Source organism: Emydura macquarii, unplaced genomic scaffold (genome assembly GCF_026122565.2).
Source record: "Emydura macquarii macquarii isolate MOO-44397 ecotype Brisbane River unplaced genomic scaffold, CSIRO-AGI_Emac_v2 contig_587, whole genome shotgun sequence".
Classification (NCBI taxonomy): Eukaryota; Metazoa; Chordata; order Testudines; family Chelidae; genus Emydura; species Emydura macquarii.
This window is the reverse complement of record NW_027130724.1, coordinates 5,324,008-5,350,110: the sequence shown is the minus strand read 5'-3', so window position 1 is coordinate 5,350,110 and position 26,103 is coordinate 5,324,008. Positions and strand designations below refer to the sequence as shown.

Sequence of the window (26,103 nt, the reverse complement as noted above, 5' to 3'; positions counted from 1 at the left end):
ACCTTTCATGCCAATAATACTCCATAATCCTTATACTTAACAAACCATGAGTTAAGGCTCAGGGTCGGTCTAAACAGTTAGGTCAACATAAGACAGCTTTTACTGATCTAATTATCTCAGTGTCTACACTACAGTGGCCTTCCTCCCTGCAATGTAAGTTCCCTACTACACAGACATCATAACTCCACCTCCATGAGAGGCACAAGGCTTATGTTGGTGTACTTAGGGTGGTGCAGTGTACAGCTGATGACTCACTTGTCAATTTCATGGCAGAAGCTGTGAAATTGACAAGAAAGTCCCTCACCCTGGCTCCCCTGGAGAACTGGGTGGCTAGACCCTGCTCCAGACAGGAGCAAGAAGCCCGGGCAGCTGTCCCACCCCTGCCTGCTCCCTGGCTTGTCTATTTCACAGCTTGGTGAGCTGTGAAATTGACAATGCTGCCTGGCTCCCAGTGGTGAGTGGGCTTGTGAGGAGGCCAAGAAGCTGCGGCAGCTGGACCTTACTCCTTTGGGGCAAAAAGCCCCAGGCAGCTTCCCCCAGATCCTGGAATGGAAAATGGGGAGGAGGGAGCCCACCGGGAGCCCAGGAGCCTGTGGGGCAGCCGGGCTTCCAGCAGGGAGCTGCCAGCAGGATTGAGAGACCGGGCTCTCTGCTCCCCACACTTCCCCTCTTAGGTTGCTGGAAGTGCTCCTGGTGAAGATGTGCACCACCAGCCCAAGGAAGGTAGTATGGAGATGAACCATCGCAGTGGCTGAAAGTTGACCTAATATAGGTTGACTTACGTTTCTAGTATAGACATACCCTCAGTATATTAAACACAACCGTGAAAAATTCCCCAGGTATTAAAAAAGGAGTGTGTTGTTTTGGGAAGGAGTCGGACTATGTAAGAAAATACTTGGTCCTTTGCTTTAAAAAATGTATTAAAATCATCAGCTGGCAAACTTCTCTTCAGGTGTTTTAATAATTCCGTCAATTATGTCCTGGAAAAAGTAAGAAAGACCAGATTTACTCCAGCAAAAAAGACTGTGAAAACCACACTCACATGCACATCTCAGTACGTACATGTGCCCACATCACAGAACACACACAAACATCCCTTAAAGTACACATAAAAGCATGTCACAGTACACATGTGCACGCTCATGTCACAGAACACATGCAAATGGTCCTCACAGAACATGAGCACACGTCACAGTACACATGTGCGTGCTCATGTCATAGCACACACCAAAATGTTCCTCGCAGTACACGAGTATACATCACAGCACGTGTGTGCACATGTCACAGTACACACACAAACGTTCCTCACAGTACATACACCTGCCCATGTCACAGGACACACAGCATTCCTCACAGTAGACATGCGCATGCACATACGTCACAGTACACACGTCCACCCACGCCCGTGTACATAATCGTTTCACAGTACACACATACACATCAACACATGCACATCCATCACAGTGCACATGTCTAGGCCACACCACACGTGTCACAGTATCTTTTAATTAATTAGGAAGTCACCAGCTTTCAATAAAAGTTGCAGTTTAGCGACCTAAACAATCCCAAGTGTCACAAGAGAAAGAAGCAAGCCTGACTTTCAAAAAAAGCACAATCAGCCCAAAACAAGCCCAACCCGTGCCCTAGGGGGTGTGTAACCAAGGACACTTATATGTTGGTGTGTCCTGCCAGTCTGTGACTGCTCTGCTGCCCGTCCCCTACATTGCTCCGCTTCGCTGCTCTGCCTCACTGCTACACCTCCGCCATGCTGCTCTGCCCGCTGGCCTGCCTATACTCGCCCGCCGCACTGCTCCTCCTTCAACGCTCCGGTCCTGTCTGCTCCACTCCTGTCCACTCTGCTGGTCCGCCCTCTGCTCCGCTCAGCTGCTCCTGTTCTCTGATCCATTCGGCCCACCACCGCCACCCGCCGCTCAGCTCCGCCCAACCTGCTGCTCTGCTGGTCTTCAGTGCTGCTCCTGCTGTGCCAGCCAGCTTGCTCAGTCACAGTCATCATACAGAGAGAAAAGCATATATAACAAACAACTTGAACTACAAACAAAATAGGTCATCCTCAGTTTCTGCTTCCTCTGTCTCTGTGCCCAAGGTAGTCTTTGTTGCCTCTATTTGGTACATTCCCATGTTGAACTCTGTAAGCATCTCCTGGTTTGGGACAAACTGGTTACAATAAATCCCCTGCCGTCTTAATTCACAGCGGATATGCAATATGCTAGTCAGAGTCTGTTGACCCATCCTGTTACAAAGCTTGGATTTGCCATTATTCATGTTGGAGAACACTCGTTCCATATCCGCATTACTCAGACACATGGCAATTAGGTAAAGTGCAAACAGAGCTAGCTCTTTAAAGCACCGTTCACTGCAGTCTTCAAAACTGTATACTTCAATCCAGAATTGCTCTGCCTTTTTGTCGTCCATTTTTGGACGTTGATGGCCTGATACTGTGTATGTAAAGTCCCCAGGTCACCTCTGTACATTTTCAACATGGAGATAGTAGAGAGTTGCAGTTTTGCCTGACCCTGGGAAAGAATGTTGACATTGAGTTCCACAAATTGATATTTGCAGGAAGTCTCAACTGCACTTGCTTTGCAGCTTCAAGAAGGAAGTCTTGACATACAGTCTTTAAACTTTCTTCAATAGCTTTATCAAGCTTTGCATCTCATACAGCCAAAGCAAACACTGCGCCAAAATTGACAGCAGACAGAGGCAAGTGGTTGCTTGAGTCACTCAAATTCACTTCCAGCAGCTTAGCGTCAGATGCTGGGATCTTGCCTGGAAGCAAAAGTCTTGACAAAAGAATGACTGGAGGCAGTTCAGCATTTTGAAGGCATTACCTCCAGATTTCAGTTGGAACAGTTTGTTGATTCTTGAAAATTCCTGTAGAATCGGTGTCAGGAATTGTAAATATAATTTATTCACAGAGTCACAATACATCTGATAGAGGACCCCTGCGTCATAGCATTATTGCTTGTCTTTGCTTATTTGGAAATGCAACTTTAACTCTTCCCACTGATCCAGTATGCGCACACAGCATTCATGGATGGAGAGCCATTTCATTGTTGATAGCTGGACAAGTGGTGTGTTCCCGTGATTGATGACTTGGAATATCTTGGCATATTCACGCTGTCTCAGGGAGCTGTGAGAAAACCAGCTGTAGGAATGTGATACTAAAAACTCCAGACTGCGTGGCAGCGTTTCTGTTGCTTTACTGGCACACAACTGGATTGAGTGACACACTCATTTGATAGAAATGAGAAACTCACTCTCTTTGAGATGTGTTTTTTGCTACCGATCATAACGCTGCAACCATCAGTCCCAATGCCCATACACCCTTTGAACTCAAGACCAGCACTGCCAAGAAAGTCAATCAGTGCTGTCGCAATGACTTTTGCTGTTTCACCTTGCAAACTCACAAGTCCCAAAAATGTTGATACTATTTTGTTCTGTGAGGTGTTGAAGTAGCGCATGACAATGAAAAGCTGCTTCACTGTACTGACGTTGTACTCTCATCTATTACTGATGAATACTGGGACTCACCAATGTCTTTGATGAGGTCGGAGAACATGCAGGGAGCAATAACATTGTTTATTAGTGCTGTGCATTTTGTCAGATGCAGATTTACATCTCTGTTGAAATCTAATCTGGAGACTTCTCGCAGGTGATCCACGGAACTAATTGTGGCAGGCAATGTAGCAGGCCAGACTTAGCTCTGAATGCATTGAGGTTGCAGCTGAAGGTCTTGACACAGTGAAGCCAACATCTGTCAGGTCCATAAAAGAAAACAGTGCTGAGTTTGTCTTGTTGAAGAGCTGACAATGTGCTTCACCTTGTGCAAGGAAATCTAGGAATACATTGTGACACAGTATCTGAGACTTGCCAGTAATTGTCTTGGAAGCTATGTTAGGCACAAGCAATCAGTGGTCACTTCTGGATTTTTGGTCCCAGTTTCTGACTCAGGCCTGGCTCTGTGTGCCTATCTGCTAATGGGGGAGCACCGGGCAGCTGTGGAATTGATTGTGAATGAAGAAGCCCTGCTCAGCTTCTCCGTCCTCCCCCCCCCCATCCATCCAGCTGTGTGGGCACAGCAGGGGCCACACTGGAAGAGGGCGAAGGGGCCCACCTCACCTAGCCATGGGCGCCGGCCCGCTGCTCGCACTCCGCCGCCTACCCTGCCAGCTCCGTCCGTCTCCTCCAGTCTCCCCTCCCCCCACGCCCAGCACAGCGGCTCGAGTGGGCTCGGCGGCTCCCCTCCCTCCCGCCGCCCGGGGGCCAGAGCAGCTGCGCGGGTGAGCTCAGCTGGGCACTGGCTGGCCAGGCTGGGGCACAGGGACAGGGAGCAGCGCAGCACGTAGGCGGAGCACTGGGAACGGCCGGGCAGGCAGGGTCAGAGTTGGGACGGGGGCGGGGACCCAGGCCCACCTCACCTGGCCTCGCCACGGGGGTTAGGGACCCCGGACCCCGGCTCGAGAGAGGCTCTTCCCCCGTCCCCCCGCACGGCTCCTGACCCGCCTCTGCCTCTCCTCGCCCCCGGCCCGTTCCTTCTTCCCTCCGCCACAGTTAAAGACCCTGAGCTTGTCAGGCTGCCCCTGACCCACTCCTATCTCGCAGCGACGATCAGCTGCCGACCAGATGCCCTCCCTGACGTAGTTTAAAAAAAAAAGTTCGGTTGCTGTGGGAGGCGCCGATCTGGACCGGGCAGGATCACAGCATACACACAGCACTAGAGTAACCTAGCAACGAGCACTTCCGCTTCCGGTTGCCACTCACACCGGAAGAAGGGAGCCGCTCTACACGAAGCGGCCAGCGCCGCGGGAAGCCCAAACGATCGGGGGAAAACACGCGCCACGGGGCGGGGAAGAGGCGGCTGGCTTCTGAAATAAGCCCAGATCCGCGTGTCCGTTTCCCCTCGGCGGCGCCTGGCTAACGGCACAGCGCCACCTGCTGGAGCAGCGTCCCCTCCGCGCCGGCTGCCCCAGCGCGCCCACCCGCAAGAGGCGGGGAGGAGCATTTCCCATTGCACAGGCGCACTATAGCCGCTTGAGATACATTTCACACGAGCTCATTGTCCCAGCCCTGTGGAATGCGCCTGCGCTAACCAAGTGGCCGCGGCCGCCCCCTCCCCAACCCCTAGAACCCAAAAGGTGGGGGGAGGGGAATAGAGAGCTCAGTTGCGCATGCGTATTACCCAACAGGCTAGGGGAGACTGAAGCATGCGCAAAGTGGGAGACCAAAGGGGGTCGGGTCAGCGACAAGCCACCGGATGGCGCATGCGTATTACGTGCATAGCGGATTGGCCTTTAGAAGCGGCCAAAGGGGCGGGGTTTAAAGGGGACGGGGAGGGGGGGGAAGAAAAATCCGTTGTTTCACGCACGCGCAGTGCCGAGTGAGGGGGCGGGGCTTGTGCTCAGCTGACGACGCCGGAGCTTTAGGCTAAGGGTCGGTTACGGTTACGGTTAGCAGCGGCAGCGGCCTGCTCGGACGGCGGGAGGGTCTCCCCCATGGCGACCACGGTCAGCACCCAGCGGGGCTCGGTAAGAAACTGCTACCCGGGGTTAACCCTCTGCGGGCCGTGGGGGAGGGCGGTGTTTCTCCCCACGCTCTGGGCCGCAGGGGCAGCGTGTCTCTCCCGCACCCCCGTTCCCCTTCCCAGGCTCGGTGAGTAGGGGGCCTGCCCCACTCTCGGTCCGCTCCCTGTCCCCATGGACGTGGGCCCCAGGGGCCGGGCGCCTGCCCTCTTGCCTTAGCCCACCCTGCCAGTGGGCCTCGGGCAGGGTGGCTCCTCCCCATCCCTTCCCCAGCGTCCGGGGTGGGTGAGACTGCCACCAAAAGTTGTGATGATGAGACAGTTTACAGCAGCGCATACGGGTCATGCCGGGTTTGGTTTGAAACAAGCACTTCCTAGGTGTCTGCGCGGGTGACGCGTTGAAACGGGCCAGTGGGCGCTCCTCGTCGCCTCTAGATGCTCTACCACACCTCCGACATAATGCCGGTCTTGCTTCTGTACCCCGTTCCTGCACCTTGCCTCTGTCCAGTGGCAGCACAGGCTAGCCTGGGGAAAGACTCATTTTTGAAATTTTATTTTTAGGTAAGGATTTTATATTACTTAAGAACCAAAATATGCAGAGACAAAGCAGTACAATGAATCTGTGTAAGTAATGCTGAGAGGCAAGAAGACTGAGTCATACCATTAAATTGCTGTTCTTCAAGAGCTATAGCTGCCTTTCTCATTATCTGATGATGGTGATACCCTTTGGGCATCTTCCTAGCTTTTACTTGAAATGCTCTGTTTCTATTAACACTTTCAGCGTGGCCTTCTTTGTACAGTGGGTTTTAGTAATTCTGGGGTTTTTTTGGTGAGAACTAAAATCTTTAAGTGGTGTCTTCTTCTTTTTTTTTTTTTTTAAAGTCTTGATTCTTTTGGTTAATGATCTACACACCACCCCTTATTATGAAATGCAATTTTATCTCCTTGAGTTACAGATGTTCTCTTACTAGCTAAATGTATCTCAATCTGATATTTTGAATGTCTTCTCTCTGGAGCTCTTACAGACTAGGTTTTTTGGGGTAGGAGTTTGAAGCTGGGGATAGATGGATAAATTAAGCTTTCTGCTGTCATTTGTTGGTATCACTAAGTGATTTTTAAATAGAGTGATCTTTTAAAGTTGTTGGTGCATGAAGAGGTGAAATTGCAGTGTCACATTCAAAATAGTAGATGACATTGTGTGATAGTTCTTTAGGAAAGATTTTGTAGTTGTGACGCCAAAAACAACTGCTTAATATTTTGCACAAAGCTTATGTGATCTTAAAATAAAATGGTATTAATCTCTGGTTAGTAACTGGATGAAATTCAGGAGCTGGTTTAAAAATATAAAACATGTATAGTCCGTTTTGTTACTTGCTGATATCTGGGTTTCATCTGTCAATCTCTATAGAAAGTACTTCATAACTACCTATGTTCTTGATGTTTAATGTTTCATTATGTGCTAAATGTATAACATAGCATTTGTCTTTTGGATTTCAGATGATTTTAAGGAGTAACTATACTGATAATGCCCCAGTAAATTATCAGTAATTCAGTGCTGTGTATTGATTTAGGATCTTCTGTACATGTCTTTAACATAGTGTTGTGATTTGTCTGCTTTATGTAAAACTTTGTTTAGCAATGACTTTTTAATTGTAAATTGGAGATCCCCAGTATGAGCACATACCTAGACGTTTAGTCCTTTGATCCTCATCTCTTTAAAGCAGTGGCTGCAATATAAACTTAGATGTTCTTAGTTGATTCCTAAGGCTGCCCTGTCTCTGTGTAATACATACTTCCCATTTCTTGATCCTTTCTCCATAGCAAAAGATGCAATTTCTATATTTTTCTCACTGTAGCTTGGAGGGCAATCAGCTTCTCCCAAGACCTGTACTACAACTAAATAACCACTAAAGGGTGCTAAAGCACTAAACATAAGGTTCCATCCTACCCTATCATGTGGAGAATCTGACCTCTGTGGTGGTGGTAGTTTACCAAAGCAGGAAGAGTTCCAACAGAATTGAATGTGTGCTGTCTGATGACACTAGTCTTAATGGACGCTAGTCCATGCTTCCCTATTTGTACATATTTGATATACTAAATGACAGGGATTGTAACTTATCAGAGGATTTAAAAATTAAAGTTCCTTCTGGCCATTAGTGGCAAATGTTCAGGTGGAATATAAAGATACCTGGCTCTTTTCATACTCTAGTGTCTTGATCAATATTCTTCCTTTCACAGCAAAATAGATTCTAATATATGAGCTAAGACTCATTTTAATGACAGATGTATATTTTTCACTATTATTTTATGATTAGCATCTTGAACATGTACTTTGTGAAAGGTGCTACTAAAAAAAATCTATTGCCTGAATATCAAGCTAAATCTGTGAGATGAAAATCTGAAGTTCACTATTCCTTTGCTTATTTTTTTTGCAATCAATTTTGTTTTTATTGACAGCACAATTTGGTGATGAGATACTAAGTCTCCAGGCTATTTTATCATTCAGAGCTTTCTTACTAAAGAGGTGCTGCTCTTTCTGGTTATAAAAATTATCATTTTACTTGCTGTCCTCTTGTCATGTTCTTACTGGAATGTATGAAGAATCCTTAATTTAACTGTACTGCGGAGGGATGTATTTGGACCTGAAATGCCAATGCACAGTGATGGCAAAAGTCATCTAGATATCCTGCTGCTGCTTGGTCAAGGATAAAGCTTTGAGTTCTGCAGTAAATTCAGATGTCAATTTCTAAGTAGAAATGAGTGAAAACTTACTCCATGCATTTAAATATCTCTTAATAAAAATGTGATTGAAGCTGTAAGTGTTACATGCCTTTAACTTACAGTTGTGATATTTTGGTGGTCTCTGTCACAGAAAATGTGCAAAGTGCTGTAGATAATGCTACTGAGTTCTCATTTACTGAAGAAAAATGCTTTCAGAAAGCTACCCTTCAATACTTGCGATTTTGGTAGCATTTTCATCAGAGAAGCTTAAAACACTAACAAGTTGATCTTGCTACCCCCCCACCCCCCGAGCTAAGTAAGTATTCTCATTTTATAGATGAGTGGAGACCTAAGCGTGTAATGGAAGATAAGAGAAAATTGTTGTGGCTCTTAAAAGAGCCTTTGGTACTCTTGTATTTCCTGGTAGGAAGTCTGATTTGAAGACCAGGTCCAGTTGGAAACCTTGACAGTGCCACATAGATGCATCAGAGACATGCACATACCCCTGCCTGAGGTGAGGGGAAGCCTGGACAAAATAATGGGGCAGGGGCTGGCCAGACTGGAAGGGATAGGGTGGAACAACAGGGAGGGCAAACTGTGTAAGTCTAGGAAGGAAAATAATCCACTTGGCCTACATGCTAACTGCAACTGCCATAATGACCTTTTTACTCCTGCCAACAAGTCCGTAGTCGTCGTCGACACACACACACACACACACACACACACACACACACACACCCCCCCCCCCCCCCCCCCCCCCCCCCCCCCTGGCTAAAGAAGCCATTAGGAAATTAAGTGGCCAAAACAAAAAACTTCTTAACATAAAGTTAGTTTATTTGGGCCCTTCCGCAGTGTTGATTTCAGCAAAATTTGTATTTCCTGTTTTTCTGAAGCTTGAGTTTTGCTGACTTCAGTGCTCTGGAAGGGTGCCAGCTGTCAGTGGAAAACCTTAAATCTGTATTAACAAAATTTTGTTTTTGGTTTGTTGTTTTTGGTGGCTATTTCATTCTTGATGTGAAAAGTCATGTCATACAATACTAACGAAACAGTTTACCTAATGCTGCTCTACAAGCAGCCTATGCAAAATAATAATCACTGGAAGTGCCTTGTATTGTCAGGGGAAAGGGTAAATGCCCCCAGAAACCTCAGTTTAACTGTTTCTATGAGAAAAAACAGCGTTTTGCAGCTCTGGCTCCTAGAATTTTCAGCTTTGCCAACTTTGGGTCACAGGAAAGGTCAAGCTCTTAGCATAAATACAAGTCCTGGAGTTGTTTTCATAAAACATTCTGTAGGGGCATTAGTTAAAACTTACTGCCTTTATTTTTACTTAATTATATGGACAGCGAGATCAGAGACCAACTAGATTGTGTGGTTTTTTTATTTACAAATAAGGAAAAGACTGATTTGATCAACCAGATATCTGCAGGCAGATTCTCTATCAAATTGGTTTCTTCAGGTATTTAGAAACAGATGAATGAGTCAGACAACATCCAGATCAGGGCCATTATACTTATGAAACCAGTCTGGAGAACAACTGCAGCTTTTGGATAGAGTAAAGAAACATACTGACCTTTTGATCAAGATCAAAACTACTGTTCCATTATCATGATCCATAGAAGATGTATATTTTAGTGGTTTAAGCAGTGGGCATCAGGACATTCATGTTCTATTGTTAATCTATGCTGTAGATTTACTGTGTGACTATGGACATGGACAAGATATTGAACCTCTGTGCCTCAGCTTCCTCTTATGGAAAAAGGGGATAATATTGATCTCATGGGACAGTAGGTGGCCAATCAACTAACGTTTTTAAAGCAATATCAACCTCTTAAAGGGTGGCACTTACAAATCAAATCCAAAACTTTGCATTTTCATAGCTTCCCATAAGGGTATTCAGTGCCTGCTCGCTAGACCCACAAATGACACTGAACCACAGATGAGAGAGGAAACCTTGACTATCACAAGAATATTCTTTTCTGTATTTATAATCTGAATCACATTTTTGGAAAGTGTTTCAACGTTCTCCATCCAATGCTGCCAAAACAAAACATTCCACTTACTAGCCATGTCGTCTGTAAGTTATACTTGGAGTTGGCTTTTCAAATAAGACATCAAAATAACAGGTCCATGCCAATGAAATGATATGACTACAAATTCAAAGACATAAATGTTAACTATTCATAAAATCAAACTTGTTTTTTATTATAACTATCTTATGGTAGGTGTTACTAGCTGTTTTTAAATATAGGTTAATATGTCAGAAATGAAAATCAGTGTTCATTTCAGAACAAACAGAGGGGAGAAAGTAAGTTGCTTTTATTGACCAAAAACCACATGAATACAGATTTAAATTCACCAAGATAAAAGCAGCTTGTGAAGACTAGTACAGTAAATTCTGTTTCTCCAAGGTGAGACATGGCACAATCCAATGAGATATAAAACTGTTTCTTTATTGGTAGGCGATATCAGAAGTTTTAAAGGACGGCAGGCACCATGTTAAGGAACTGGCAAACCAATACATTGCTGCTAGGAAAGGAGCAAGGAATTTTCTTTAAGAAGATCTTGCTTGTTCTTTTAGGTTAAAGGAATAGGGAAGCACAGAGGGAGCACTGAATAATTATTTTTAAAAACAAACCTATTTTATAGCCTACAAGTCTTGAAATAGCACTTCTGCTGGGTATCTTTTTCTAAGGGAAGCACAATATCCTAAATAGCACTTCTTTCTTGTATTATCAAAGACAAGATTGTGTAATCCAGTCCATCTCCATGCTGATTGCTCCCATTTGTTTGTGACTCAGCACCACAAACTTCTTGCCTCAGCTTCTCCCTTAGGTGCAGCACACAGCTCTGTTCCTCCATCTATATCTTAGGTGGCTCAGAGAGGTGTGAAATGGCCCTTTCATCTCAATGTGCTGGTCTTACCGGAATGAAAACATCTCAAGGAGATAATACAGCCTGAAACTATAGTTGAGATGCGTGAACTGCTACATTGTCAGTGAGTGTTCCCATCCACCCGCACAAGAAAGTTTCTGATATGTCAAGCATATCTATTTTCAACTCCTCACCCATGTCAACAGTATGTTCTTGGTGTATGCTCTGAGCGTGCCTGCACTAAGCTCCCTACCAGGAGGAAGAGCAGGGCTTCTGCAGATCCCACCTCACATTGGGGGGGAGGGAGGAGATAGGGAGTGGGGCTCAGGCCCCTGCAGTCCGACATGCATCCCAGAACCTAGTACATATTCAAGCTGGCACGGCTTAGACATCCCCAGGGGACAGGGAACTGATTCTAATAAAGCTCAGACTGCCCCCAGATCCTGGTACACACACACAAGGGTAGAATGTGGGGCTGACAAGTGTCCTGGCCCCAGTTCTCCCAGTCCTCCTTCCACTGACCTCCAGTGTCCCTCCCTTACCACTTATCCCCCTTTCCTTGATGCAGCACCAGACCCCTATCTCTCCCCCCTCCACCCCCCCAGCTGCCTACAGACCTAAAATGTGCCCCTCGGGCTAGCAAATTTTCACGTCTAATTTAAAAAAAAAAAAAAAAAAGTAATTTGATCCTATTCTTCCAAAATAACACCCCCTCCTTGACAGACTTTAGGAATATGCCTGCTAACTTTTTCCAGATCTCTGTCCAAGATGGGGCTCCAGCTGAAATGGCTGGGTGGGTCTGGTTCAAAGGACTATTTCTTATTCCTTGAGCTATTCAGACGGTGTGAAACTCTGAAGGCTAAAAATCATGTTAACTCCTCTATAGGTGCATGCTCCATGTAGTCCAATATACATGTGAAAAGGTATGTGAGCTTTAGAACTGTTTTGCACATGCCAAATTGGAGCTGCAAACACTTTTTTTTGAAGTAACATTTTTACTTGATTTCCCCCAAAGGGCTGGTGGATGCCATGCACTTCATTAGAGTAACACTGAAGCATCTGAAATTCTGCGATTATTTGAGCCCTGGTTTTATCTTTAACTGTGAGCCCGAGAGGAAAAAAATTGCCAGAAAGTTTTTCTTAAAGTTGACATAGTTTTATTCCAGGGACTGTGTCTCTGGAACCTGTTGGTCAAATGGTCCCAAATTTGGATTGCTGACCATACCTCATGCTCCCATAAGGAACACCAAATTTCAAGGCAATCAGATAAATTGTACCAATTTTAAAGTTCGACTGTTCCAAGAACTCTAAACAGTTAGCTCTGCTATGGTTAAGGTTGAGGCCAGTTATATATTGCCCTACAGCTATAATACTTTACACTTCTCTAGCCTGTTTCATTTGATATTTCAAACTCTTTACAAACATGAATTAAGACTTCCAACATCCTTCTCAAGGTACAGCAGGAACAAGTAAAATATACTATCATATTGTTGAGAAACTAAGGTATAAAGCTTGCACAAAAAAATTCAGGTCTGAATCAATCACTGCCAGTAACTCTCAGACTATATTATCTTCATGACACTGGTTCTTTCTGATACCAGTCGCTGCAGCTTTGAAACTTGTTGTAGGTTAGAACCTTTCTGGTTTGAAATTTCATTTTTACAGAATACAAATATTTATAGAGGAGAACATTCAAACACTTGGTTTTCCCATGCTTGACAAATATTTATTTTTATGTTAAACATGCTACCTTTTTTTCCAAAAAACAAATCTCAAAGACAAAGCAGACTTTTGTGAAGCATTCAACTGTTGAACTTGAGAGCGGCTGCAGGACAAGCATTTATCTTCCTCCACCTTCTTTAAGATATGTATTGATCATGCTGTGCCACTTTTTGCCTTGGAACTTTGTTTTTTTTCCTGTTACTAAAATACTGATATGAACAGTTGGTGGTCCTATCTGTACCATGTTGGGAGACTTATTTACAAAAGTCACTGCCCCGACACGATTAAATGCTTTAGTCTTGTAGGTATAAATGTGCTACTGAATTGAGTTATGACTTTAGATATTAGAATAACTTGATTTTTCCTAAATGGTTGCAGCAACAATCATTTTGCAGCGTATTAACTGTATCACACTTAACAGAAGCTTTTTGAAGTCTATTTTTAAAGACTTAACAAAAAAAGAAGAGGGAGGGTCAGGGGGTCTCTACAGACGCAAGTATATTCTGAACTCAAGTTAAGTACATTTTCCTTTTTTAAATTGTGTGGTTAAATCTTAAGCATAGGGTTGAAATAGCTATGATTAGAATATGTCTGTCCTTTAAAAGAAGATCCTGCATGATGAATAAACATTTATTTTATTATTCAAATATTACATTATTCAAATTATTGAATTAGGTGAAATGGGTCTAAGCAGATTGCTGGATGTACACAGTTTTGAGTGGGTTCATGAGGCTTGATTCTTTTTAAGAAAAAGTCACAGCCATTTTGGGTCCTGTGGCTTTTAGATAGCCCACTGCTGTTCATGAGTTAGTTATCTAGACTTTCCACCTAGTTTTATAGCCATCAAAATGCAATAACACAGTTTTAGAAAGGGGGGGAGGGGTTGTGGGCGCTTCCAGTTCTAATATATAATCTCAGTTCTTATCAGTGGGCAAAAGGGCATTTGGAGCCCTGGGGTTAAGGTTATGTGAATAATTAGAAGGTTGTATTTTCCAATTGTGGTGACCTTTCAAAGGTATAATGATTCTTTCGTATCTGATGCCTATGCTACATAAATGGAAACTCCGAAAGTATATTGCAGGTTGTGGGTCCAGTTTCAAGGTTGAGTGCCCAAATCCCCAATTTTGCTACTCAGAGAAACTGCAAACACCCAAATGGGCGTTGAAGGTATCCAAGTTTTAGAATTGACTTCTAGTACATAATAAATAGTTGCTTCACCTACCATTCTTTGTCTGTAGCGAACTCCAAAATGAAATATGCCATCCATTTCAGCCAGCAATACTGCACGTTCTTAATGAAGAAAATAATATCCAATTGAAGTATGAAAGTATATTTAGTTGTTAGAATGTAAATGTTCAGGAATTTGGTTGATACATTAAAATACATTTTGAAGTGCAAGACAATCCAAATCAATTAGTGACTGTTCTTTATCAATACCATTTTGCAGACAGCCAAATACACTCTTCTGATCATCTCAATTTTATAAGAATAAACTAAAGTTAGTAAAATGTACTGCTTCTTAAATTAATCTCTATATAGATAAATTTTCTTTGCTCAGTATTTTTTTAATTTAAAAATGAAAACTGTAGGTTTTTTACTGTTTTTTGAAAGTTTTTTCCAGTTCCTCTCAAATTCTGTTACCATTCTCTGGCTTGTACTTCATAGTGTGCATCTTGTTTTGGGAACTGGTTTCAAAGCACAACATGGACAACACTCTGACTTTGTGTTTTCATTGTGGGAAACAAACATCTTGCAAATGATTGTTGGCTCAAATACAAGCTCTGTAAAAACCCCAACAAATTGGGATGGATATAGAAAATACATAAGCCAAAAACACCACAGCTCTTTTAAGATGACAACCAAGAAGATTTTGTAGTCAGCAGCTTGCTGATGAAACATGGAGTCTGCTGGATGTAAGAGCATCTCTTAAATAGTTTAGTTTAGAAGATGAAATCCAAACATCTTGATTATTTTTTTATTTTTATTTTTTTTACAAGTGGAAGGAGTAAAATTTAAAAATTGAACTTATTATAGGGTCTGCTGTTTCTGTAACTTCACAGATGTGGATTTACAGGGATACCTGTGTCACGCTTCCCCCTCCTCTGTCTCAGGAGCCACAGGTGGGGGGAGAGACCGCAGGGACTTCCTGGCCTCTTCTGAGCTCTGATCTCTGATCTCAGCCTGTGTTCAATAGTAAAGATTTCTTTTTACTTTACAGAATACAAAAAAACAATTTAATGTGATCCTTGGCTGCCTATCCATGTGATGATTTCTATACAAATGTTGTAAACTTGACTGTAGTGCAGTATTTCCATTAAAATATCAGGGCTAAAAAAAAGGAAGAGGGCAGCAAGGATTTCTTGTCCAGATTAGAAGGGCAGCAGTAGGAGGGAAAGTTTTTGTTTCAGGGCCTGGTCTTGGTCCCGGATTTGCATGTGGTAGGAGAGGAGAAGGATGTATTTCTTGATGCTTTCAAAGTTTCCTATGTGCTTTAAAAGAATAGTGTGGGTAGGCTTAACTATGCTTTGTAGTGACACTGTTGGGGTGGGGGGGGGGGGGGGGGGGGGGGGGGGGGGCTGGCAAGAAAATACTAAATTTTTAAAAATCTGTTTAATTCGGGACCACAAACATTAAAATGACTTAAACCTAATCATGGTATTGCATGATGTTACTACAAGGCATACTTAAGGACGTTTGGTGCGCTAACTCTGCATTTCCATACCTTAAGATGGTAAGGTAAAATTTTGAAACAAATCTGAACTCTGAATTTTCTAGGTTTATAATACCTGGCCTGGTGATAATTTCAATATTTCTATAATGTATAGTTTTACTGATGTTTACTCTCAACTATAAATCTATTTTAATATAGTTTTTTGTCTAAAAATTAATGTTAGTCCTTTCAAACGACTGTACCATCTGCTCTCTCTTATGAATTGCTTGTATCACTAGCACCCAGAGCCATCACTTAGGATTGGGGAATTTACTATGCTAGGCACTGTACAAATACATCCTGAGGCCTAGTTCTATAGTTTAAATATTTTTCCAATATACATATATTGGTCCAATATAGTATTCTGGCAAAACCCTCCTAGTATAGATGCAGTTTATACCGGCAGGTAGGTGTGTTTGCTGGTATAGCTTATCCATATTTGGCTAGTGAAATGAGCTCTACGGACAAAAGCACTCTTAAACTGAGTCTACATTACAAAAAATCACACATGCTCCTGACTTTTCTGTAGATAGTCCTTGGTACAAAGAGAGAATAGGTAAAACCCAGCACTTATAACAGTTTTTCTACAGCAGCCAGAATATTCTAAGGCTATAAGTTTTCAGTTTTTGGTAGCTTGTTCTAGTTGCTGGGAAATATTTTAAAAATTCTGGCTTGATGGGCTGGCGCTAAGGGCAACTATCATGTTACATAGATTATTAGAGTCTAAGTTGTGGTGAAAGATTTTTCAATCACACCCTCTAGCACTGCCTCCTTTTTAGTGGAATCTGTTGATACTAACTGCCTTTAAAACCGAAAAGATAGCTTGATTGATCTAGTGATTTTTATAATAAATTCAAGCTTTCCCTGTTGCATAGTGATGGGGGAAAGTTTTTTGGATTGTACAGCTGGATATTTTCAGACGTGGAGGTCTTTTTTTATATTGAAAGCTGGACTGAGAGGTGAGTAATGGGAACAGATTTTATATGGGTGTTTGAGCACTGAGTATATTTGTTTATCATGTTTGAATAGTAAATATGATGGATTATTGCTCACTTTACCTGCAGCGTTTGTCTTGCTTTTAAAATCAGGCTAATGCTCATAAAATTAGACTTGTATATGACAACTTGGGGCAAGTCTCTTAAAGAACTTTAATCATAGTAGTTCTGTACTAGTAGCTTTACTGTGACAGCCCTGTATATTTCAGTAAGGCCAGCTGGAGCCTTTGTTAGGGGTTGCTGGTCAGGAAAGATAACTGGCAAGCCATTTGGCCCTAGTGTAGTATTGTGGAGAAGAGTCAGGAGTGCATAGGGCCGAATTGTATAGATTCAGTTCCCACTTATGTTGCTGTGTAGACATATCCTAAGCCTAGGGTTAGTGGGACTTGAGTCAGCTGACCCATGTCAGGGAACTCTGAGTTTAAGTGTCTGCAGTGCATTTTAATCCTAGGTTAAGGATTTTCTGATCTGTGCTCAAACCTAGGGTTCTGGCATCCACGCTGCAGTGCTCACACCTGAGTCAAAGTAACCCTATCCCAGAGTGCCTAGTGCCTCTCACCCCCCTCCCACCAGCATGTACCTTCTAGTCCTGTGACTGTGTTCCACTGTGGGAAAACTCTACTGCCCACCCTGTTTAGTTCTTGTGACGGTGCAATTGATGGAACTCAAGTGCCCGTAACAAGTATATGAGTACATAAACTGCATAATTAGTTCTTTTGGTGGCTGTCTCAGTAGAATGACTTCTATTTGAGAAGGCTTTGTACTTAACTACCATCTAATCTGAGAAATAAGCTCCTCCACTCTAGGCTGAGTCACATTGGCAGGAAAATGTGCATGTGCACCTGCTCTGAGGATAATTAGCACATCAGTCTCCAGGGCTGTCAAGTTATTAAAATGAAACCTTGCCATTCTTAGTTTGTAAAATCAGATGTTCATTGAAGGTGTTTAGTTTCGTTGGTTTGTTTGTTTTTGTTTTGAAGTTTGACATTAATTGTAGGTTTCAGAGGAACACCCCCCCCCCTCCCCACCCTCAGCCTGGCTGCTACTGACTACAAAGTGGTGAAGTGCATCCCAAAGGCTTGGGGTGCAGTGCGCTCCAGCACCCCTGTAAATCTGTTATCCCAGCTCCTGCTGCACCTCCGAAGCAGGAATAAGGGATCCGCAAGGAGCTATGGAGAAGTTTTAAGTTGATACCTGCTCACTGCCCTCATGCTGCATGCAGCCCCAAGAAGGGTTACCACATGGCTGGGGTTTGACTTGCCTCATTGGTTTTTTTTGTGGATTTTCCAGTTTCCAGAAAAATGATATAAACTGCCAGGTTTTTGTACTTGGGTTTGAAGACTTGCATTATCATCACAATACGCTGGAATATCTAACGTTAAAAGTTTGTGTCCAGTTAAAGATGCTGTATTGTTTCCACTTCCACAGTTTAAACAATAACAGATCAAAACTGTTGAAAGTACAGCAACTGTCTGCCCACCAACACTCAAGCGCAATGTGCATGTGTGAGAGAGGGTTTGAGTCCTGCAAGAGTCAGGAGATGTGCGAATGAGGTTGCAGTGGACTTGTGTTGTTGCGGGGGGGGGGGGGGGGGGGGGCTGTTTTGCATTTCAAAGGTGCAAGTGAGCAGAGTAGGGACCAAGTGGCTGCCCTGCAGGGAGGGAGAGCAGCCAGGGTGTTGGAGGTCATCCTTTCCTACTCATGGTGAGTTGGGAGCTTTGCCACTCCCCCTCCCTTCAGGGCAGCTGCTTGGTCCCTGCCCCATTCTCTGGCCCTTGCTCCCTCTCTGTGCCCTCCCTGGGGCTGCATGTGCAGGGATGACTGGGCAGCATGCACTAAAATTTGTCTGTGCTCATGTGACCAGGAAACAGCTCTCTTTGCAAAAAGCTTCTTATCAGCCTCCATTGAAAGGCTTTCTGATAATGTGCTTGCAGACCAGTTTTCAGCAGACAATGAGTTGAAAATGATCTGAGCTGCTGCCATTTGCAAAAGGAGGTGTGGCTTCCATTAGCAACAGAATGCAATAGACTACACAGATTGTTGACACAGAGAGGACTAAGGAAGTTGCTCCAAGGAACTCTGGGATACATCCAGAGGACTTACAGGACCCAAGTCAAGCCGGGGTCACATGCACACAGGAAAGCAATAGGGCTCAGACCCTAGGTCCCAGCTTATCATGGGCTTGGACCCTGCAGGTCCTGGCTCCTTAAGTTTGAGCCCCAGGTTAATATAATTGGTGTGTGCAATGGGGGTTAGGCTTGGGCCTGGACTTACATTGTTCTGTAGACATACCTTTAAAGGTAGTGTTTGATGCATTTTTACTAAGGGAGAAGTATCTTTTTTCTCCTTCAGCAGTTGTCAAATGGATGGAGGCATGTGGGAGTCAAGAAAGGAAAGGATTTTCATTGTGTGACAGTTTGTCATCATGGCTAGAAGTGAGGGAGGAGCCTAGCAGAGCTGGCAATATTGTTAACAGTATGAGTTTTCTGCGAGTGGCTATCTTAACTAGTTACAGCCTTTAAGACAGTATTACTCAGTATTGTGAACTCTGTGTTTTGCCTCTGCGCTATAATTGTGAATATGAAATTTTTGTGAAACTAATAAGCTAAATAATGGATTTGTTAGCTCATAGATGGCATACTCAACAGCACAGCAACTTGTCTATGCTTGAAATAGCAGTCAAAACATCTTTGTAACAGTTTTATTTTTTAAAAAAACTTTCCCTTTCACTGCCCACTTACTCTATAGACATGAAAGGTGGGACATGACTTGCAAGATTCAGCTCTGGGATGTCATACTGAGCAATGAGTCAGTGCTCTATTATGAGCCTGTACTTTATAATCAATAAAAGGAGTTTAAAATAGATCCCTGATCCTGCAAACATTTAGGCCTATGCATAATTCTATAGGACTATTCACAGGAATAAAATTACTGCATATGTATTTGAGTTTGCATAGCTGAAGTTTGTGACTGGCGTACCACCCCTTTGGGTCTCCTTGTAGGGAGAATGGCAGTGGGGCTGGTGGGTGACAAGCTAAAAAAAACAAAAAGAAAACCACTCCAAAAAACCCACCCTCTGGATCTTGACAGTGGGCAGCCAAGGGTTAATGGGCAGGTCTAGTACAGCTGGAGTTTATTGGAGGCCCTGGAATATACTTAAGGAGAAGAAAATTGACTGATGGGGGACTGCTAAGGGAGGGCCTGGACAGTGGGGAAAATTTCATTCCACACCAACAAACATCTTTCTCAGAGACTGTAAACTTGCTATTTTGTTTTGTAGTGGGATTGAATTAATCCTTCTCAATATCAGGAGATGAATAATCCTATATGAGCTATAAATTGGCTGGTTTTGAGGGCGAGTGTTTTTTGCAACTACCCTTTCAGATGGAAAGGACTGAGTTGATATTAGTTTGTTTTTTAAAGGCTGAATGTGTTTTTTTTTTCTTTTTGAACAATTTTCTGTTTCACCTTTCTAGGAGGGCTTTCACTGCACTTGTTTGTTTTCAGACCGCTAAAAGATTTGTGATTTTTTTTTTTGGCATTGGAGAGGGAAATAATCTCAAAGATAATAGTTTGTTGCCTTTACTTGGGGCCTGCTCTTAGAAACATAAGGACTCTAACCCTTCAGGAAAGCATTTGGACTACTGCTTCCATATGAGAACCCAAAATAATAGCTCCAGGTACAGAGCAGGTAAGAAGCTCTTCTCGTCGCTTGGAGACCATTAAGGGTATGTCTACACTGCAGGTATCACAAGCTTTAGCGTGCGTTTCACAAACCTGCCTGGAGACCCTGGATGTACATTGCCAGCCATGCAGAAGTCCACCCTGCTGTGTCTCCACCACTGTTTTTTAGTACACTAGCTAGATTAAGGCTAGTGTGGGTATGTCTACCTGAGTTGCAAATCAGTTTAGATGTATCCTTAGGGGCATCAGTTTGATAAACTTAATGGTGAAATGCCTCCTTAGCCTGTACAGGGTCAATGAATGCAATAGTGAAGTTGTTTCTTTGCAAATCATCTTTAAAAACAGTGTCTGTGGCACAGATACCTCAGAATGTAACTCTTCTGCCTGAACCCTTTTTATCTCATTTAAATAAAAACATTTATATATAGGGCTATGTAAAGGCGCAGTCAGGACCTGAGCAATCCCTTTTGGCCTGGTGTGGCACTACAGGTATGCCCCACCTGTAACTTTCCCAAGTGGCGCAGCAGTAGATTCCAACTGAACAGCCCAGGGCAAGGAGAAGCTGACTCCCATTAACCAAATACGATGTACCTTTTTAATAAGACGTCAGTGCAGGAATCATTACAACAATCATTTTAACTGGCCCCAGGTTCAGGCTTCCAAACTGACAGTCCACACCCAAGTTTCTGAGTCAGGTTAGGCTTGTATCCAGATGCCTCAGGGAGCAACTGCCACTTGCTACTTCTCTCTCTTGTTCAGCTTTCCCATTTCTGGTTATATAACTCATCTGGCAGGGCAGAGCCTTGCTGGCTATCGCCAAGCTGCAGCTGTAGGCTCCAGCCTGTTCCTTAAAGGTTAGTACCTTCTTTCCCCATGCACACTCACAGGGGCTGTTATAGTTCATGGTTCTTTACAAATTCTACATCTTGACATAGACTCTTGTTGTTAGAAAAACTGACTCTAGAACTGGAATGTGAACTTTCATATTGTGTGAAGGGTCAAATAGCAATTGTATGAATGTTTAAAATGGATTATCTACTTTTACATTGATGCTGATTAAACAAGTATTTGAAGTACGCCTTTATTCTCTGCATATTTCAGGACAGATTCAGCTATCACTTCTGGGCCCTAAAAAATCTGAACAAAGCCACAGAAACTGAATATTCAAAGTGTCTATGACACAGGGCAGTGTTTTTGATTGGTTTTTGAGTTTGGGCCTTGCATGAAACAACATTGATTATATTAGGTATACTGATTTGAAATCAACATTGAACATGATCACATTTTATCAGTGAATACTGGCAATTGAGTGTCTTTACAGGAGATTATAGATACCATGTGTGCGTTCTCCAATTCTTAACTTAAATTGGTAGCACAGGGATGGATGTTCAGATAGTCCTCCTATCCCTACCTTTATCAATGCACTTTAGTCCTGGCCTGTCGCACCTACCATTGCTGAGATCCTGACACTCTTATTTAGGAGCTGCTGCTGTTGCCAAATTGCTTTTCATACAGCTGCTACACCTTGTAGATATTATCTTAAGAAAGCTTGTAATTCTCAAACTGTAGCCTGAAGGTGTTCTAATTTTCTAAAGTAAGATGTTGTAGATGTGCATTTGAAAGAATGACGAGGTTGTTCATTTGTGTGGGATACTTCCAAATGTCACCATTGCTCCGTTTTCTACAGAACCACCACCAACGTGTGTAGAATGTAAAATTGGTGCAGGGTCTTTTAGTGCACAGTTCATACTCTAAATATACAAATATTTTGCTTTTGTAGACTAATAGAGGTTGTTTTACCCATTACTATTAACTTTTTAAGTTTCTCCACTTGCTTAGTGGGCTAATTGTTACAGTACCCCCCTTGTGTCACTTTAGTCAAGAGTCTATTAATGTTTCACTTGATCCTTATATTCTTAGTATTTATAATTTTGGCACAACGTTCTCTGAGCGAGGACTGGATTAAAAATGAAAATTATCCCCATTTCTACACCACAAAATGAGTCTGTTGGTAGGTATAACGATGAGTTACTATCAAATAGTTTTCCATGCAGTTTTTTACCAAACTTCTCTGTCAGCATGGATCAGATTTCAGAATCTGGCTTTATATTTGTAGTTTGTATAGTACCTCGCATGATGAGACACAATCCTGGTTGGGTTATGTACTGAGAGATTTTAGTCATTATCAGGATTCTTGCCATGTTTGCTGCTGCACAAATATCAGGGAGTCTGTGCACATCAGATTGCAGGATCAGAGCCATGATATTGATAAAATACAATGGAACCTTCTTCCTTTCCCTCCTAAAACTCTCGCCTGCTTCTCCCAATCCATAAACATAAGTTCAATTAATAACTCTATTTATGACTCTCAGATACCTTTCTACTCCAGCCATGTCCTATCTAAACAAAAATCTTAGCTTCTCTCTCTAACATCTTATGGATGTCTAGCTATGAGCTCAAGTTAACATGGCTAAAACAGAGCTCTTAATTCTCCCCGCTCACACCCTCAAAAAAATCCAAAACCGCTCCTGCTATCTCCTTTCTTGATCACTAAACACCATCCTGCTTGTCACTATGGCCCATAAACTGAACATTTTCTTTCACTCTGATCTCTCTCTAGGTCCTCACATCTGGACAGTATCTAAATCTTGCCAATTCTTTCTACATAACATATCTGAGGTATGGTTGTCCTTATCCATCCATGCAGCTTAAACCCTTGTCACTTTGCGTCTTGATTACTGCAGTATTTTTTTTCTGGCCTTGCCAAAAAGCAATCTTGTCCCACTCATATCCGTTGACCACGTTACTGCAAACACTTTCCTAGTCTTTCTTTGACTGTCACATCTCTCTTGAAATCCCTTCACTGACTTCCCCCTTCTCTATCACATCAGGCAAGCTACTTATCTTTGCTTTCAAGGTCGTTCCCGGGCTATGCCGCCCTACTGATCATCTCTCATTTGCTGTTTTGCTGTAGACACTAGCATCCGATCTATCCATTGTTCAAGCCTCCTTTGCCCACTTGTTAAATTTTCAAATAAACAGTCTGTGCTTTCTCTCGTGCTGTTCCACATTCTTGGTAGATGTTCTTTGTAAATACCCACAAAACTACCTCATTATACACCTTTAAATCTATCTCAAACATCTCCTTTGCCGAGATGCCTACAACTTGACAATGAGTAGGCTGATGGTGTGCAGACACCACTGCCTATCATGCTGACCAATATTGTCTTGTTTCTTTGTATTTCCCCCATTTGTCTGTGTCCATTGGTTGTCTCATATCTTATGTAGATTGTAAGCTCATTGGGGCAGACACTGTCTTTTTGTTCTGAGTTTGTGCAGCAGCTTAGAACAAATATAACAGAACAGCTCAGAAAAGTATAATGGGGTCCCGGTCCACGACTAGAGCTCTTTGGGGACATAGTTTATTTGTATTACTGTAGCATCTATCCTGGAGGTTTAATATAAAAGCAAACTTTTAAAATGTGGCATGTAATGGGATTTAAATACAAATATTACACACACCCTTTGTAACTCAGCACTGATGTCCGAAGACATATATACATAATGCCATTATAGGTTTTTCCTAAGCATACTTCATGCAAACTTATTACTTTCTTCATGCTACCAAAATCAGAATAAAATCATGCTGAAGTGACTTGGTGATCATTTCTTTAAGTTCTCCTTCCTCTTTTTCTTGTTACAGAATCTTTTACTAATGGAAATGATCTATGAATTAGAATCTGATTCGTTTGTTCCACAGGTGTACATTGGTGAGCTTCCTCAGGATTTCCTACGCATCACCCCAACACAGCAGCAGCAGCAGATCCAATTGGATGCACAGGCAGCTCAACAGTTACAGTATGGTGGACCGATGGGCACAGTAGGCAGACTCAGCATCACTGTCGTACAGGTATGATTTGTAGCTTTCTTCTAATACATTTGTTACTCTATTACATCTTCCATCAGTGGCCACCTGAGATGTGGTGCTGAAATGAAAGTTGCTATGCTAATTGGATGTGGGTAATGAGAACAATCTTAAAGCAGCATCCTTAGTTTCCAGCTAAGTGGCTCTGTGTTTTGGTCTCTTATTATGAAGTAGGGCCTGCACACACAGTACCTAAGAGCATTTACATACTAAATTGCATTGCATTTAACGGTAATGCACAGTACTACAGTTTTCCTATTTAAAATTTATCAGCAGTATTTACTATTTTGGCCACCTACAATATTTGAGTGGACATGTGCTTCAATCATTGGCTTATTAAACTGTCAGGAGCAGTAGCTTCCATAACATCTTTTGCCGTAATAACTTTTGGGCAGAAGCTTTTTTCATCAGGGAATAAGATCAGTTATGTGGCTGGAAAATAAGATACCGCATTACTATAGCTGCAGTTTGTTATTGGTCCTGCCTTAGTGCTTGTAGGGGGCTGCTGAACTAGATGATCTATTGAGATCCCTTCCACCCTACATGTCTGGTTCTATGATTATCTATCAATACAATACCTCTTCCATTCTTATTTTAATATTCAAAGTGAGAAGTTTTGGTGTTTCTGGAACTTTACCTGGATAACTACTGTATCCTTCTAAATAGCCTTCTGTAGCTTTCTAAATAAAGCCCTGCAAATTTGCAGATATCCACTTTATATCTGTGGATACAAATTTCGTATCCGTGCAGGGCTCTACTACTAAACTTTTCCTACAAATTGAAGCATTTGCATTCTCTTCATTCAACAGTTATCTTGCCGTCTAGTGCTACTTAAGTAAACTCTTCCCATTTGGGGTCGAGATATTTGGAAAGCTAGCTCGTAGTATAACTTGACTTATGAAATAATAGTTGGCTTCTGGCTAAGGAATGACAAAAAGTGATATTAGAGAAGTAGACCTGAGCTAAGTTGTGCATGGCTTTGAGAGTGAGGGGAGAGTCCTTACATTTGATACAGAAGACTAGAGGGAGCAGTTAAAAGAATTTCAGAAGAGTCTGGGTACATTGTAAGTCCTAGTTTCTCAACCAGTGGTATGCAAGACATAGGCAGGGGGTACTTAGCAAAAAACCCGGTGAAGGGAGGCGGGTGGTAGCTGCTGACTTCTGGAGAAGCCAGGCAGCAGCCACCGGCTTCCTGCCCAGTCCCACCTCCTAGCTGGGATGCCGGGCGGCAGGCAGCCGCCCCCGGGACACCGGGTGGCAGCTCCCCTCCCTGACTCAAAGCCTGGTGCCCAGGAAACCAGGCAGAGAGCCCAGCGACTTGTTCAGTCCTTGAGCTGATCTCTAAGGGCAGGCTTATTTGTCAATTTCACTGCTCTAGCTGAGCAGTGAAATTGACAACTGACAGCACCAGATTTTACCATACAAAAATCTTAAAAGGGGCCAACACAGTGAGATTTGTCACAGGTCTGCACCTCTGTTGGGGATGGCCATGGGGAGCACTGTTATCCATTCCTGTAGGCTGCTAGTGCCTGCTTATACCTCACAAATTCCCACCTGTGTGAGGAGAACATCATGTGACCCTGCCATCAGGCCATAGTGATTGGCTGGCGTTGACCTTTGCTCCTATATGGAGGAAGGGGAGGAGGAAGGATGGGAGAAAGAGCAGAGGGTTTTGTGATATGCCACAGCCACACAGCATTGTAGAGCTCCGAACTCTCCTGCTTTACGAGAAATACAGTTGTCCAGTGGTAAAGGGGAAAGAGATTGTATTTCTCAGAGTGGAAAATTGAGTGTTGGGGGACTTATTAAAATTTTCAGAAGTTAAGGGGTACTTGCTACTTAAAAGGTTGAGAAACACTGTTGTAACTGATAGACAAGGTAAATGATTTTTGGTATAGCCTTTTGGACAGACTGAAGTGAGGGAGGAAGCACCCAG

At 43.0% G+C, this 26,103-nt stretch overlaps 1 protein-coding gene across 2 annotated transcripts in view; it reads left to right on the top strand.

Moving 5' to 3' along the window:
* Positions 1–5,391: 5,391 nt before the first annotated feature.
* Positions 5,392–26,103, top strand: part of TOLLIP (toll interacting protein) — a 60,670-nt gene continuing 39,958 nt past the window's right edge. For both annotated transcript variants that reach the window (XM_067540566.1, XM_067540565.1), the window contains exons 1-2: positions 5,392–5,546; positions 24,003–24,152. In XM_067540566.1, coding sequence (XP_067396667.1) covers positions 5,514–5,546; positions 24,003–24,152 — 183 coding nt within the window. In that variant the 5' untranslated portion in view covers positions 5,392–5,513. The remainder of the gene's footprint in view (positions 5,547–24,002; positions 24,153–26,103) is intronic.